This window comes from Chlamydotis macqueenii, chromosome 2 (assembly GCF_036417535.1).
Source record: "Chlamydotis macqueenii isolate bChlMac1 chromosome 2, bChlMac1.mat, whole genome shotgun sequence".
NCBI lineage: Eukaryota > Metazoa > Chordata > Aves > Otidiformes > Otididae > Chlamydotis > Chlamydotis macqueenii.
The window spans coordinates 53,474,463-53,492,407 of NC_141557.1; the positions used below are offsets into that span (position 1 = coordinate 53,474,463).

The window sequence follows — 17,945 nt, forward strand, 5'->3', positions numbered from 1 at the left end:
TCTGGATTTCTGTGTACCTATGCTGTTCCCTGCAGTGCCCTAATGCACATGCTTGTGAGAGTGCACCTCACAAGCTCACATTTGTGCATCTAAGGTGTGGATTCTCCTCTCTTGCTGCACCCTGTTTTGACCACCTGCTAACTGGAGTGCAGGAGCTTGCATCTTCTAGGAGGGATGCTGTGCTGTCTGGCCTGGACAGATATTATGCTGTCAACCGGGTGACTTCTGGCAGTGTCAAAGAGATTTTGACTGGTGCTGTTTCCTCTCCAAGGTCTCTCCCACTGGTACAGACTTTCATATTTTTTTGTAATTCTTTTCAAGAGGACTCCTTTATTTCAAACATGTCTTTCTAATTCCTTGGTTACTGTTTAATCTAACTGATGATCCTCTTGCACTTCAACGTGAACAATTTTGAGCAAATATTCTGTCATACAATTTTGCCTATTTGATTCACACATTTAAAAAATTCCAATCTTCACATTTGTTATTATCCAGACCCTTTTGCCAAGGGTAAGCCTTGCAAGCACCCGCCAGTGTGTCCCCTGAGTCACTAAGCAATGGCCCTACAGTTGTCTTAGTTTCTCTTTTGTTCCCAATATTCTTACAGTAGCCTTTCTCTTCGTGCTTATCAGCCTTTGCTAATTTCAACTTCAACTGAGCTTTAGCTTTTCTAACTCCTCGTATACAAAGGCAACATCTTTGTATACCTTCCAGGTAATCTGTCCCTGCTTCCTCTTTTGGGTTTGGGCTCAGTCAGAAGTTCTGTGCTCATCCTAGGCGGGAAGTGTGGCAGATGGCTGGCAGGGATGCCATGCTCACGTTCCTGCACAGTGCCTTTGGCACAATTACGCTACAGCGAGACTTTGCCAGAAAATACCTCAATATATTTTGACTTTCTAGTTACTGTATAAAATATAATAAAGTAAAAAATATGCTTGCACAAAAAATACCTCTGTCACATTTGGTTTTGGTGGTTTGTTTTTTTTTTTCCCTCTCTGATGAAACTGTAAGGAATTCTTGAATGTTTGCTGGTTAGACTCGTTATGAAAGATAGTTCTTGCACCACTTCAGTTTCAAAAGGATAGCCAATAATAGTTTCCTTCTAGATCTCTTCTATTTTCATGAAAAAAAAAAATGTTCTAATAAGGTGTTTTCCAAAACCCTATGTGGGATACTTCTCATTTATATCAAATAGCTGGACTACCACCAAATTCTGATCTGAAATTTGGAAGGACCTGAATGTCTGGAAGTAGGGTTTCTTTAGGATATTTGAACAAACTAATTTTGATTTTGCTTTTTGAGTAATGTTTTGCTGTCTGTGGCTGTATGTGCTGTTTTGATTTTGTGGTGATTTTTATATTCTTGCAATTGATAACAGAGATTTCTGGAAGAAGATGAAGAGGGTATTTTATGTATTATTCAGGGTATATGATGCTAGTATGTTTCTCTCTTAATTTCCTAAATTAGGAATCTTGTTAGGCAAAATAATGTTTGTTTGTCTAGAAATGTCTTTATTTCTACTATAGTAAAACTTCTACTTTAGTAGAAGACTACAGTTCTCATACAGTTGCAGCTGAATGAGAACAGCTCTATTAAAAATGTAATTAAGCCCCATTTACCTGTTTGGATGCTTTGAAAATTTTATCTGCTGAATCTATCTTTTCTGTTTTGGAGAGAGCTTCAATGATTGTGTAAGTTTAATTCTTGAACTTGTTGTTGCCTGTAGGTTTTATTTAAATGAATACTTATTTTTATGAGTTGTGAAAAGAGACAGGGTACATAGGTGTCATCATTGAGCTAGAAGTAGTTGACAGTTGTACCTAACTTGGAAGCAGTAGGTAAACTGATGGGTTCTGTTCAGTAGAAAAGTGCTGTGTGTGCTGTGCACCTTGTAGGATGCAGTGGTGTTCTGTAAAGCTGCCACAAGATTTTGTGACAAAGTTTTTCCAGAAATACAACTGGTAGATAAATTTGTACCAATGACATGTAGATTTCTTGAGTATTCTATAGCGAAAGAATTGGAAAATTTATTACATTTTGGGTGTGGATTGTTCTTCGGTTTGTTTTTAATTCCAGATCGAAAGCTGAGCTTTTTTTCTATCTTATTTTTGCAAATACAGAAACAGCAAATAAAAATGGGAACTCCTGGATCAGGACGGAAGAGAACGCCAGTGAAAGACAGGTTTTCTGCAGAAGATGAAGCTCTGAGTAACATTGCCAGAGAGGTTTGTTAATTTCAAATTGTCTTAAATTCAGAAATAGGGATTGAAAGCAGTCTCGCTATCCAGAAAAAGTTAACTTTTTAAAGCTGTGCATTAAAAAGTGTGATTAGCCAAAAATACAGCAATTAATACAAAGAGTATTTGTGATTTTAAAAAATCACGTTTATTGAAGTGTTGTCACAGTTACATATTACTTGTATGATTAGTGTAACTACATTGAATCACACTTAAGCTTAGCAGGTATTTCTTCCAGATAGTTTTATGCTTAGCTAAAGATAAGTGAAAAGTCCAGTTGCTATCTTGGGTCTAAAACTAAAAAAATTCCACATTGATCCCATTTTAGTGTGTAGTATTCTTAAGATGGGAAGTATAGTGTATTAGTGTTGAATGAGTAATAGCATTTGTAATATATTGTTTCAAATGTGAAAAGCCATATTTCTGTCAAAATAAGCCTAGTTTTTACACTATACCAAGACTTTCTTAATAGAGTCACCACCTGAAAAATAGAGAGCTGGAGTTAAGCAACCAAAAATGCAATTAACAAGAAGTTGATACAAAGGGGAATTTTGGATACAAAGGGGAATTTTGTCCCACCGGATATAGGAAGGAGGCAGCTGGAGTTTAGTCTTACAGCTGTCTATTTGGACTTGAGTTTTTCTGGGAGGAAAAGCTGTGACTTGGAAACAAAAGCCTTAGTACTGTTTGTGTGCAAGGGGATACAGAAGTTTTGAGCTATGCTGTGTACAAAGCAGCTCACCCTAGTTGACATAAAGAACTGCAAAATGCAGGTTCTAATTGGCTTTGTAATGTGAACTGTTGTCTATATGTGTGTGTGTAAGACAAAATAGGTAGGTGATAGATCTTTGAAAACACAGCTTCTGTATGCATTTTCAAACATAGCCATAATAGACTGTAGGCAAAGGAAATGCTCTGCCAGCAAAAATCCAGTTTTCATTTAGTTGGTAACTTTCCAGAAAGCTGTATTCACACCAAGTCTAATGGAAGTTCTTGCCCTATCAGATATGTTCTGTGTTGGGCTCTGGTTTTGTATGGTCTCATACAAGCTCCATCTCCAATTTTTGGGGAAAACAGTTAATGAAGAAGAAATGTGGCTTTAAATTTCTTTTGAGTATTCTCTGCTTCATTCCAGTACAGTAACATCAGTTTGCAAGTCTAGCCCAGAAAAAAGGTCTCAATAGCAAAATGTAGCAAGTATTATCTTACTTAAAATTATTGTAGGTCTTTATCTTACATTGCTAATACCTTCAAATAAAATTAGAGCATGAGTATAAATTAAAAATGAAGATGTGTTGGTTTTTTTTGGGTTTTTTTTGGTTGGGTTTTTTTTTTTTTTTTCCTCCCTTAATGCTAAATTGAACTAATACTAGGTCTCACAGCTAGAGGTGTTATCTCAGTGATAACTGAGTTGAATATTTTTATTCGAGGGATTAATATACATTAAGTCTTCTGTCAGAAATGAACTGGAAAACAACTTGCTGAAAAGCTCGTAAAACTTATTCGGTATTGTGATATTCATCTGAATGTGCTGAGGATAACTAAAATTTTTATACTGATTAGCATATCATTTAAGGGGTAGACATTTCATATTGTCTTTAACTGTTTTATATCTATTAATAATTCTTAAAACCTATTTGAATTGAATTGTTCTAAATATTCCTTCTAATTTTCTTATTAGAATTATTTTTTCCCTTTCTAATGTTCTGGCATTTTTCTGTATTTTGAAGATCACCTTTCATGGCTTGTTAGGGAGAAGATAATTAAACAGATTTCAGAATAAAATGGTTTATTACTTTTACATACATGTCTTGGAGGCTGTGTATAGTACCATTTTTTCTTTTGTGTTGCCATATCGAGGTTTAACTTTAAGAGTCTTAATTTAAAATTGTTATCGAGTTTTCAAATAGTGCGAAAAGTTGTAGGTCATAATGAATATATGTACTACTGTCAGGCTGTTAATCCCTTGATCTGTGTAGGAGAAGCTGGCCCTCTGATCCCATGTCAGACAGCAGCTGTTGTCATTGAATTGGTAGCTGTAATTCGTAGTATTAGCCAGCTTATTCTAAAGAAAACTTTTACTTTAAAGGAACAGAATGCATTTCTTCGGCTATAACAGTAGAGGCCAGTTAACAAACCTAAGTTCTGTCTTAAAATAACACCTGATTTTACTGTGCCATGCATATGCCTTATGACTTGAAGCTGGGGAAAAGCTTTCAGTTACCATGCTGACGCAGGGCATGCCAGTTCTCAGTACATGAATATACAGAGTAGATGTACTTTACTGTTCTGAGGCCATTATCTCAGCAACATGGCTTGCTTATCTTTTTCATTGTCAAAGGATGTTTTGTTCTTCAGCTTCCTCTTCTGAAATTACCTTTTTAGCAGATGTTGCTTAAAACAGTTGAATTGAGTCCTGTAATCCAGAAGTCAGATGTCTTGTGAGGAAAATGTTCCTAAAAGGTGTTCTAGGTATCAAGAGACGGCAAACAGAATATGCTGAAACAAAAGACTGCCACTCAGCATAATCTGCATGGCAAAACTGCATAGAAGTGCTTTGGGATTTGGAAAAGTCAAAGAATGGCACTAGGAATTATCATGGTTTGTAATACTAGCAAACACTTCTAGTGTAGTCTATAAAGTTTCAGGTTTTTTCTTCCAAAGTTCAGATTTCAGAAAGTACTAATCTTATTCTTTTTCACCACTCTAACTTGAAAAAAATTGAGGTTTCTTTGTACATGTCAAAAAAATGTGATACCTTCCTTTTGGTACCAACAAACATCTGCATTCTAGGAAATTTCATGTAAATTTTGGTACTGATCTATAAACTCATTTCTATATAGTCATTTTTGTGCACTAGTTGAATCTAATGTGTCATCTTATATGAAAATATCTAATGGAAGACGAGGGCACTATCATAGGATCTGGCGGGTTTGGTCAAACTACTTCCTCCTTATAGAATCATAGAATGGTTAGTGTTGGAAGGGACCTTTTAAAGGTCATCTAGTCCAACACCCCTGCAAGAAGCAGGGACATACCCAACTACATCAGGTTGCTCAGAGCCTCGTCCAACCTGGCCTTGAATGTTTCCAGGGATGGGGCATTCACCACCTCTCTGGGCAACCTGTTCCAGTGTTTCACCACTCTCATTGTAAAAAATGTCTTCCTTATATCTAGTCTAAATCTACCTCCTTCTATGCCTTTTGTCCTGTCACAACAGGCTCTCGTAAAATATTTGTTCTCATCTTTCTTATAAGCTCCCTTTAGGCACTGGAAGGCTGCTATAAGGTCTCCCTGGAGCCTTCTCTTCTCCAGGCTGAACAACCCCAACTCTCTCAGCCTGTCCTCATAGGGAGGTGCTCCAGCCCTCTTATCATCTTCGTGACCCTCCTCTGGACCCTCTCCAACAGGTCCATGTCCTTACGTTGGGGCTTCAGAACTGGACGCAGTACTCCAGGTGGGGTCTCACCAGGGCAGAGTAGAGGGGAAGAATCACCTCCCTCAACCTTTCATTTTCTCTATCTTTCCTCTGCATCAGAAAACTGTTCCTCTGTTGGTTCAGTTTCCTCCCCTTCACTTCTTGCAGCACTAGCACTGTTATGTAGAGTTCTTTCATATCTTTTCCTTGCTGTGTGAGTTTGGATTGAAACAAGCTCTTCTGCAATGCCTCTGCACTAATAAGGGACAAGTACGCTAGAACATCAACATTGGAGTGAATTATTGCCTTATTCCGAGCACTTCTGAACAACCAGACCTCTTTATTTTTGATCTGCTTTGTATACTGTTTTGTGTTACTCTTCCTGGCATCAAATTCCCTGTGCTCACTGAAACTAAGGAAGAGCAAAGTTGATGTACGTATCCAGGGACAGGGATCTGTGCATCCTTTTCTGGAAGCAGTGCACTCTCAGTATTATTCAGTGTCTTAAGTGAGATTAGTTGGAGTTGATCAGTTTGGAAGTCTTACCTTGGTACAACAGAGAGGATTACCAGTTTATCATGTTTTTTTCAAAAGCTGTGGGAACAGGTGTAGCTATACTGCTCAGGTGTCCCCTGAAAGGAGAAAAGGAACTCTTGAGTGTTACTTGCACCCAACTGCATTAAAGTGGAGTACTGGCAAGTGTCTTCTGATTACAGCAAGGTTAATTTGAAGTCAGCTAATCTCTTATTAAAAAAAAAAAAAAATTAAAAAGCCTATCTCCTGAATATATGAAGAGTTCCTTTATAACACCTTCTGGTTCCTTCTCTAGCTGTTGTAATGGGTTCTGAAGCTGTACCTTTCTCAGATTGACAAATAATATAAGCCAGCTGGTGTGGAAGACAAGTTTCTTCTGTCTTGTGGAAAGTTTGCCTTTCCAAGTAACAGACAGGGATCGTCTAGTGTGACTTTGAGCTGCTGTCAATATTAGTTTCTTATGTCAGAATTATTTTTGTTCAACAAATAACTGAATAAATAAAAATTGAGGTTCATATTCCTAAGTCTGTATTCACAGTTTACACTGGATACAGCTGATATGCTCTGAAGATCTGTTTTCCCTGCATTTTTTTTTTTTTTTGTGGAGATTCTCTGCTTACAAAGCTGTTTTATGGACAGAGTATCTTCAGCTGACGCTTGCTTCACTGCTTTGCTTGTCCGTAATTTACGGACAAGTAGTGTTGATTTTAAGTATTCAGCAGTAACTTCTTGTCACCAGGTATCTCTTATGATTACTTGAGACCTCTTTTTCCAAGACCAGACATAGATGCAAGCACAGAGGTTTCAGTCACTTCTGCATTCTTACATTGACTTCAGTTCACGCACAGATACAATGAACATCATGCCGGAAAGTGAGAAGTCTAACTCATGTCACCTTACCAGCCTCAAGCTGGTAACCAGCAGATTCAAGGGACAATCACGATTTACCTTTTATATATTTTCTTTCCATGCTTGTGTCAGCAACTCTTCCATTCTTCAGGGCTGAATAACTCTAGATGATAAAAACTAGAGCTCATGGATAACATGTGCATCACTGCTCATTTCCTCCTTGTAACATCTTGTCTGTATTTTTTCAGGAACTGTTCTGATGACTCTGTTTTCATTGTATAGCAGGAGCCTGGAAACTCTTAAGAGGCTTATTTTCATGGGAGAGAATAAAGATTTATTTGGATTTAATATTTACTCTCTAGTGGCTTAATCTTTGAGTAGAGTGCCGTTCTTTCTTTGGTAAAAATGTCATGATGCTTAATTGCCAGGGTAGAAAAAGCCAAGAGTTCAATATTTTAAAAATTTTCAAGGCTATATCATGAATTTAAAAGCAGTGAACAGCACAGTCTTTGTCATATTGAATTTATTCAAAGTTCAGTACATGTTTCGCTCTGCATACAGTTTCAGTTTGTCTTAAGAAAGCAAACAGACAAAACCCCAAAGAACTCTGCCTCATAGAGATTGTCTTTGTAGAAGCTAGGTGATCTTTTAATTTATGTTTTAATAAGAGATCACTCTAAATATTTTAAAATCAGCTATTTCTACTTTAGTATTAATTAAAAAATGTTTGCTGTTCTTTTTAGTAGTGGTTAAGAATATTCTGTAGGATATAAGGTATTCTAGAGATTTTCTAGTCTGTATATGGATCTGTATAATAAATGGAAAAAGAATAAGAGACATGAAAAATAAAGAATCCTAAACCTTTGTCATGTAAACCTTAAGATTTTGTTGTTTATAGTCCTTGCTTTGTAGGCAACTGGAGAAAGAGTAGGCATACCAGATTTAGCGGAAGGAAGGTATTTCTGAGGAGGTATAAGAAATACATTTGGCATAGGAGTGATGGTGTTGTCTTGGGTCTGTGAGACAGTAAGGAGATGAGGGTGAAAAGCGTGGAAATGAGAATACAGAAGAAATGAGCAACAGAAGAGAGAAATAATGCGTGTTCACTTAAAGTTTATTTCATCATTTCTTATTATGTTGCAGTGTGTAGCAGTGATTAAGAAATACGGTGAATGTTTTTGAAATGCGCATCCTGATGCTTTGCCAAGGCTGACAGAATCTCCTGGTGTTCTGTCAAACGCCCTGCGGCAGGACCGGAGCCGGGCGGGTACCTGGGCCGGGGTGCCCGGTGCCCTCACCGCTGCCATCTGGTGGGAGAAGAACCTTCCCTGCCTGGGCCTCCTATGCTGGAAATTCCCAGGATTGTAAACACTGCATATCCCTTGATAGAGAGAGAAATGAGTTACACGTGTTGTAGCCGATCCAATTTTTCAATGAAGAGCATTAATATTTTTTCAAAGGTGAATAACTTATTTTAGTATAGCCTGTATTTTATCCTTATGAAGCTTTTATGCTGAATCTGAGCTAATCAATGAATCACTTTCTCTACAGTATGAAAATTTAAAATCAAAATACTGTTGCTTTCTAGTGAATTTCTTCTTGCAAGCAAGAGGAAGGAGAAAGATGCCTGTCTATGCTATGGAGACAGATGTTGTGCTTCTCCTTGCTCAACATGGAAGGAAGCTTCCATGCTGTGGAAGAGAATAATAAAAAACACACCAGAAGGGAGAGACTACAGACTCAGTCTTTACAAAGGCATTCAAATTAAAATCTGGTCGTTTTCTCTTTTTGCCAAAAATATCTTGGATTTAACTGAAGAACTAAATGTAATATGTATTCTAAAAAAAAAGAAAATTGAATAAGCAGTGACAATTTTCTAAATGACTGTAGTAGTTGTTAGTAATTGATTTTTAGGTGAAAATGAGGAAACTGACCATGTCACCTATAATGGCAGGAGAACATTCTCTTGCTATTCATGTGTTTAATAAACATATGCAATAAAATAACCTAATCTGAGTACTGCTTTAAGGTGGTAGCTTAATTGCTTGAAAACAGCCAGAATCATCATGTTCTTCTAGAACGAAATGCTGTTTATGCAGGTGCAAGGAAGCATTACTTCTATTTTTGCATGTAATGCTTTTTGGTACCTGTTTTGAAATGAAGATTTCCAGAACTCAGCGGTTAACAGATGGCTTTGTTTTGTTAATCAGAACAGAGCTAATACCCAAGGAAATGCAGATATGGCACTTGGTTTAAAATCACATATTTGTCCTTAGGTAGGAGGTAAAAGATAAGGAGTAGTATGGGTATGTTCATATAAAAAAACCTCAGATTTAGTTATTATTTAATCTTTGTTAATTAGTCTTTTTTTTTTTTTTCTATCTGAACAATGTCTTCAGGGCCTCTTACTTGAGTTTTTTTTCTACTCAATCTCTTTTGTTACAAAGATCTTCTCTGTAGCCCTCTATTTCCTTTATTGATCCCTTCTCTGAATAAATTCCATGCAAAATTGTTGTATCTATACTTCATGTCTCCTGTTCACCTTCCAGAATACATAACCAAGCGATTTCTTTCCATTTCGCCACCAATGTACGTGTACTGGTATAACTCTAACAGATTTGGGTACCTCATATCTTAATTGCAGTTGAAGTGTTTAAGAAACTTCAGCTGTCACATTTCTTTTCAGCAGTCGGAAGTTCTCTTTAGAAACATTTAAAGTGTCAGATTTGCTAGATCTTGGACAGTCCACAGTTTAATTTTTACTTCAGGAAAATAGGAGTTTAGTATGTTGTATCACTTTTTAAAAAGCTGTGCTACAATTAGATGTTATTATAGTATATCTTTATCATAAATAATATGTTTTATTTGCATATATCTGGTCTAAAGGCTGTATAGAGAATAATGACCAATGAAACTGAAATCAAGACTGTAGTGGCCAGTCTGTAGTATTCTAAGACTGGAGTTTGTTTAATGCAAGCTGTAGAAAGCAACCTGTACTGACTCCCAAGCCCCTATGAGCAAGGAATTGTGACATATTTAGAATGCTCTTCAATTCAAATACTAATTGGATTAGAAAAGCATTATAACATGATTGTCTGTTGCTGGTTGGTTGGTTGGTTTGTTTTTTACCCTCAAAAAGTAGTCTAGGTTTTGTTTCTGTGGTGCTTCTGTAGTCCAAACAACTTCATCTTTTCAACTCAATTCTCTATCCAAAGTTGTTGTGGCACTATATTTTCCTCAGCAGATATTTAAAAGCTTTATTTCAATGTAGCTGAGAAATTTAATTTGTGAGAGTGTTGGTGGAAAATTATTTCACAACTTTTATGGACTTTCCTCAGTAACGCAACAGAATGAACAGCAGTACCCAGGAAGAAAACTATGTACTTTTGAAATATAGTTATTTCTTTATTAATGGTAACTTCAAATTTAAATTACGTAGTTATCACGATCTGTATGAGTGCTCTATGCATAAGATGAGGTGTGCTCTCTAACAATTCTGCTGAGAATAAAGAATTATTGAGTGTGATGGCCTTTCAAATGGTAGTGTGATTTGTCTCTTGCTCTAAGTTTTTGTGAAGCAAGCCTGAGAATTGTGCTTTCAGTTATCTTGCCAACTTCTTTGTCTTTTTGAAATTGTGTACTTTTTAGAGGAATCTAGTTCCTAAGATTAATAATTAATGTAATACCAAACCATTTTTTTTTTCTAAAAAATTTCCTTTAAAAGGTAAGATTTTTTTTTTCTTCAATTTCAGGCACCTGTTTTATGACAAATGTTTATAGAATTCTCTTGTATTTTATGAAGAGTTTAGTAAATTGGAAGAAATGAAGTTTACATTCTACTGTAAGGATATAAAAGTTAGGTCTTTGGCTGTAGGACTAGGAGAGCGTGATGAAATGTGAATTGATTTTTAGCGTGAATCAGTAAATGAATGAACTTTCTATCTTTAACAGTAAAGCCTTGCCAGAGTCTAAAGGCTAGATGTGTGTGTCTGCTGATCTATAGGCAGAACTAAACCCAGACGTATCACCTGTTTGGGGCCTTTCTGTGCTGCATACATATCTGTGTGACAGTTTACATGGCACACAGCTGTGATTACAGACAATTACAGGGTAGGGCTGCAAGTGAGAAAAGACTTCCTGTTGCATGGGAATTCCCTTGCTTTTCTTGTGTGCTGTCATCACGTAGGAAGAAGAGTGGCTTTATGCTGCTCTGAAAAATTATTAGATCATGACAGTCAAGAGAGCTGACATGGACTTGGAATAATATCATCTGAGTATGCAAAACATAGAAAGAACAGTCTTGATGAGAGTAACTTGAAATTAAGACAAACTATTTCAAGTAGTAAAGCTGTAATGTGTTTGCCTTCTTTCTTATCATTATTTGATAGATATTTTTGTACCTGTAGTTTAATCATAACTTAAAGTTAAACTCTGAGTTAAATACCCCTCCCTTTCTCCTGAAGCACAGTAAAATATAGTTATTTGCAATTGTCATGAATTTTGTATGCTTCTAATGTTTTACGTAAACCTATGCTGTTATAGTGGAAAAAGGAGAAAAAAAAAAACAAACTCCTTAACCAAAGGCAAAATACCATTGAATTTTACTTTTTTTTAAAAGTTCTGTAAAATTGACTGTTTTGGATGTTAGGAGTTCTGCATTTTTGACTGCTGGTGTTTCTCATGTTTTTAATTAACATTAGATGGACAACTGGAATTTTTGGTTGAAAACCTTTTTTCGTTAGTTTAATATTTCAAGAATTTAAGATAAAATTGCCATCAACTCTTTATTCAAACATGAGAAAACTAAGCTTGTGTTTTGCTCAACTATTAGCTTTATGTAAAATTTTTTTTGCCTCATGTAATTAACTGACTCAATTTGAGGTAGCATTTGTGGTCTGAAAGATAATGTGGTTTTTTTTTTGGTTGAAACTAGATAGAAAGTGGAGAAAATACATAGTTTTATTTGTCAATAACAAGGTTTCACAAGCATCACAGAAGTAACAGCTTTTTGCCACTCAAAAGGGGGAGCTCTCACTACTGTTTGTCCTGCCCGTCCCTTTTGCTGGGTCTGGTGTTCCTAAGATCCTTGTACAAGGCAATTCATTTCACTAATACAGCAAAAAATTACTTCTTGTTAACTTTCTATTATGGTAGTTAGTTAAATTGGCTTACAGCAGATTCTGAGTGCTGGAGCTGTGTCCAGGGAAGGTGCTGGGAGTATAAGGGCTTGAATGGAAAGGTAGGGAAGTCCCTTTTAGGTCATGGTGGATGTCTTAATTCTTGAAGAACTGCAAACTTAAATGTCTTTCTTATGTTTTGTTGAATAATCAATTTGATTTTATGATTGCTATTTGAAGTAGTTCGACTTCTAAGTGATGTTTGCTTTCTGAAATAATTCCAGATGATACCAAAGCCTTTAAATGTGACATGAACAATAATAGTTTAATATCTTTGTTTTGATTCTTTCTTATTTTATGTCTTTCTGTGGCTAAAGATTCTCCAGCTGCGTATGTGCCCGTTTAAATACAACGCATAGGCAAACTCCCATACAGTCTGCAAGACATGAATTTTTAGATTCAGTGATAGTAGTATTTCTGAACTCAGTTTTTTTATCAACATGTAATTTTTTTTACTAGTAATGGTATCTGTACAGACTTAGATACCTATGCTTTCTGAAACTTCATTCTGAGAACTCTGATTTCTTTACTACTTATTGTGATGTTAGAATCTTAATGTGTTTTTGTGAAGAGATTATTAAATTGAGTACTCAAGCCGGTATACAAAAAAATGTGTTTTTAACTGTCCATGTTTTCAATTTGCTTGTAGGCAGAAGCCAGGCTTGCAGCCAAACGGGCAGCTCGAGCAGAAGCAAGAGATATACGTATGAGAGAGCTGGAGCGACAGCAAAAAGAGGTAGTGTAAATCATCAGGAATTATTGCAAACCTTTATTAAAATTTTTAATGTATTTTATTTCCATATTTGCATCAGATTTTTGTCTTTTGGTGTAATTCAGCTGCATGCTAGTATTTTTAGCATCAAGTAACTGTTGGCTTCTCTCTCTCCCCACATACTCTCCTCTTTCCCCTAAGGTTATGTATCTACAAGGACAACTTGCTTTGTATTTACCTGTGGATAGCACCTCGCAAAATCTTAATCTGAACATTCATTTTGAGCTACCTTGATAGTTGAGCTCATATTGTGGAAAAAACTGCTATAGAAAATAGACCATTATCACTCTGGCTTTCAAATGAAAAATAGAACATTTTTAATGTGATTTTAAATTCTAGCTTTACAAGCAATATCAGATGCTTGGATGTTTTATCTTTAACAAATGCAATAAATTCAATCCTAGCAATCAAAATTAAACAAAGATGAATCTAAATGTTTAGCTATTTAAAGGGCTGAGGCTTTCTTATTACTGCTTATTTGATTTTAAAAGGGCAGAAGAGAGAACATAATGATAATGTCCATAACTCAGGCTTACATAAATAATTTTACATAGAGAAGAACAGTTTTCATTTTCTAATGTGAAGTTTGATATTATCTGGATTTGAATTTTTAGACTTGTGGCCGAGTCAGCTGATGACTTTTGTGATTTTATAAGAATCTTTTTATAAGATTTTATAAGATTTTATAATCTTTTATAAGATTTTGTAAGATTTTATAACATGTGGCAGTTTCATTGCTTGTTGTTCTTGTGCCAGAGGTCCATGTAAAGATGGATAACTGACAGCACAGCATAAATAATAAGCATAATTGTACCCAAAATATACACTGCCTAATGTATAGGATAAACAGCTATGAAAAAGTAGAGAGAATTACTTTGCTCTATTTTAAATGTTTTTATAATATACTTAGTAGTTGGGTAACTTGGATGTGTGACTTTGGATATGCAGTTTTTCAGTCAATTTCTTCCCATATGGATTATGCTGACAGTGTTCACAATAAGTACCTATTGTCAGGATCTTTATTAAAAAAAAAAAAAGAATTGAGATAATATTTACATACATGGTTGTGTGTTGCTCTACACATTTAAAAAAAAAAGTTTGCATTTCCTGAGCCAAAAAATCTAGAAACTAGATTATCAGCAGTCTGATTATTTCATGGTTATTGCATTTGATTCAGATTTTGCTATAGCATGCAAAAGATTGCCAATTTATTATTTATCATTATTACATTCAAATCCGTGTTAATCCTGATATTTGGGGGATTTTTTTTTTGTGATAATAAGGAGTACAATTTTATATGGTTCTCATTAATCTGTACTTTCAATTTTCAAACTGCTGTAGATATCCAGTATTATACTTAAGATTACATGGAAATTAACTTAGATTTTTCCAAATTTTTGATTTAGGAATCCAGTATTGTGTGGTGACTATATTGTAAATGGTTTGTTTGTTTTTGTTTTTTACATTCTGTAGTTTTCTCAGCATTCATATGATAGAAAATGGGCTCATATCCAGAAATGGATGGTAGGCTAAAACCACCTGTTGTGCATGTGTTTGCCACTCAGAGCACTAACATAGGATTTGGAGGAAGTAATTTACTAATGGTTTGCTGTGTGTCATTTCCAAGTGTTTTATTACTGAAAACGATTACATATACACTACATATGTATGTGAATATACAGGGTACTTCTCATGGCAGCAACAGAAAACTATGAAATGAGATGTTTTTCTTAAAATTAAATGTTTATTTACACTATGTGCGGGCTTAAAGTCATGAATCTATTTAAATTGAAATTATATTAGTTTCAGTCTAGGTAAACATCTTTTCAATAGTAAATGTTTTTATTTTGGTTAATTTTGGGGGTTTGGGTATTTTACTTTTTGTTGTTGTTTTCCCTGAGCAAACTTGCACTTATATGTTTCCTCTTTGAGTAATGTGGCAAATGCTTGTCTTTTCACTGATGATTAAGTCACTTCTGTGACTTACAAAAAAACTAATTGTAAAAGATTTATAAAAAAAAAAAAAAGAAAAAGAAAAAACAAACCCTGAAAGGTAAAAAAACCCCATGCATCACTTGCATCCCTTTTCCCCCTTGCTTTCAATTAATAATGATAAAATATTTGACTGTTCATTTATTTAGATTAAGCCCACTAAGTAGGAAGAAGTAGAGATAGTTGAGTTACAATCTGAGAGAGCTGCTGTTCAATTTATACTAACTTAGTGTGATGTTTCGTTAGAGAGTTCCTTTCACAAACTTCATGTGCCTCTTAAAAAGGCACATAGGAGATGTGAGTTTCTTTTTATGTTTCTAAGGAAGTGTTCACTGTGTGAGCATTTTGAATCAAGTAATACATGCTGAGACTAACCATAATTTCAGATAGTTAAAACTACCATGACAGTTAATTGGCACTTCTTTTGAGAAATCCTAGAGCTGTCATTAGAATTTTGTTTGCAAAAGTTGTGCTGATTTTATATTGTGTCTTTGCCTAGCTGACATTTGTGTGTATGTTAGGTTTCATGTCACTTACAAAGAACAATGTAGGTTTCTGTTATCTCTTGTTGGAACGTACATTTGAATGCTTTTTTGTTGGAGAGCAAGGGTTTCTAAACTGTGAAAAATGGATGGCATTTGTGAGCAACCTCACTTCAAAATTAATGTCTCCCAATTGAATGCCACCTTCTTTTTGCACTCGTAAGAGGCACATCTGCTATAGGAAGTTTCTGAGCGGATGTGCACTCCTTTTCTGGATCAGGAGACCTAACCTGTGTCTTAAAGCGCATATTTCAAAGTTAAATTCTTAGAAACCAAACTTGATAGCTACCAGCAGCAGCTATCTACTTGTAATCTATACTGGAGTACTTTATCCTTTGACCTGAATATGCTGGACACATAACACTGGCTTTCTATTTTCTGATTGTATGTCAGGAAGAGACTTGTTCCCCTAAGTAAATTACCTATAGAAAATTGTATCAGAAGCTGAAGTTTTGCATTGTAGGAGCGTGTTATTAACTGGAGTGTTATATGGGCAATTATAAATAGCACACTGTCTGCTTGCAAGCTGCAAATGTTATTAACAGATATTTGTCCATTTAGACCACAGGCACAATGTTTATGTAAAATTGACAGTGATCTGACTATAATGTGTTGAAAAGTTATATAGTGTAAATGTTCATTTTAATCCTCAAAGTAGACACTATAGAGAGGAGGACTAAAATGTCATTATCAAATGAACCTCTTGCCTCCCATCCAGAGTTTGGGAAATTATTTTCCTGCAGAGTATTAACTAGGCCTCTTGAATAGTCAAAAAATAATATTATACGAGCTAATGCATCAGTGATAATGTAGAAAATAACCACCATAAGCATTATGAAAGCCAGCTGTGGACTTTAGATATCCATTTATGATCTGGAGGCTGAGCTTTTAAGTCTGAAGATAACTGGCATACAATCTTTAGAATAGTTTGACATATTGAAAACTGTAGACATTTAAGGAACAATTCCTAGTTTAAGAGCCCTATTGTAGCCTTCAAATGGGGTAATTTAAAATTAAGCTTATTATTAACATGCTTACCTACAGTAACTAAAAATTTGAGAAGCTTATGGCATGTGAAACATTTTAATATATAATTTTAAATTAGTTGTATCTTTGTCCTGCTGCTTCTCACATATTCTTTGTGTGAGCCAAAATGAACATTCCCTGCTCTTTCATCAAACCAAAAGATATTAAGATGCCTCGCCTAGTTGTCCTCCCCCAAATTTTATAAGTTGAGTTTATTATTTTCATTGTCATTGTAGAGCAGAACTACGTATACAATTTATAATTGATCAATTTGCTTAAGCAGCTTTGTTCCTGTAGTAGAGGAGAAAATCTGAACTATGTGTGAAGAAACTGAGAATGATCATCTCTATTAGGGCTAAAATAACTCTGTAAAATGTTCACAATCTGACTGTAGTAACTACATATATATTTCTGTATATAAATTTCTTACTAATGCACTTGTAACTTTGTAAAGCTTTTTATTTTTTTTAGCTTAATTTCTTCATTTAAAAAATCTTGTACTACTTTCTGCATTAATACAGTAATCGGAAGAAAGATTGACTACTGAGCGCTAATTATTAATCATATTAACCTCCATTATTTATATCTCTGAATGGAATGTGTTGGCATACTTAACTAAATCAGGTGAAAATCACAGTTCTTCTGACTTGAATGAGTTCACTTGCCACAATCGATTATTCAAAATAATACATAGTGCTAACAGCATATTACTCACCTTTGTTTGCTTTCACTTTCTGTTTTTTGGGGGTTTTTGTTTGTTTGTTTTTTTTTTCTCTTTCTCCTCCTGTGAAATAACTCTACATTTCTTCTTTCTCAGGAAGATTCAGAGAGGGCCAGGTATTCTCAGCGGTCCAGTCGACATTCATATTTGGTTTGTGTTCAAACTGTATACTTTTTCTTCTCAATGACGGCCTTTAAAAAAAAAAAAAAAAGGGTTTTGGTTTCACTTTCTTAGGGAGCAGATGATGCTTTATGTCTTCAAGTACAAGCAGTTTTAGAGTCAGTATTTTAAGTCACAGTGTTAAAGTTAGTCTAGTATTTCATTTCCATCAGTCTTTTAACAAGGTAGTTTATGTATTTCAATCTCTGCATTTAGAAAGAATCTCAGTTGTCACATTTGAATTTTTTGACTATGTTTTTTCTATAAATACCTCATGTTTTTTTCCAATACTACATATGTTTATTTACAGTATATTCTTGTTGCTGAAAATAGAGTAAGTTGAATGGTAGAGTATTAAGATTCCTACATTAAGTTGTCAATTATCTTATGATTTCTACTATGCATCAAATCTCATGTGAAGGTGCTATTAATGTCCAAACACTGGTCTAGTTTAGGTAAGTCTAATGGTAAAAAAAAAAAAAAAATTCCTATTTTCCCTATCTGTCTCCAATTCTGCA

At 35.0% G+C, this 17,945-nt stretch overlaps 1 protein-coding gene across 7 annotated transcripts in view; it reads left to right on the forward strand.

Moving 5' to 3' along the window:
• The window catches only part of LRRFIP2 (LRR binding FLII interacting protein 2), a 58,085-nt gene that overhangs the window by 7,126 nt on the left and 33,014 nt on the right, over nucleotides 1-17,945 (forward strand). For 6 of the 7 annotated variants that reach the window (XM_086743013.1, XM_086743015.1, XM_086743017.1 and 3 more), the window contains exons 2-3: nucleotides 2,121-2,225; nucleotides 12,865-12,951. In XM_086743013.1, the coding sequence (XP_086599139.1) occupies nucleotides 2,136-2,225; nucleotides 12,865-12,951 (177 nt within the window). In that variant the 5' untranslated portion in view covers nucleotides 2,121-2,135. Of the gene's footprint in view, nucleotides 1-2,120; nucleotides 2,226-12,864; nucleotides 12,952-14,460; nucleotides 14,512-17,364; nucleotides 17,419-17,945 lie in introns of all 7 variants that reach the window. The other variant, XM_086743019.1, reaches the window with a different exon arrangement.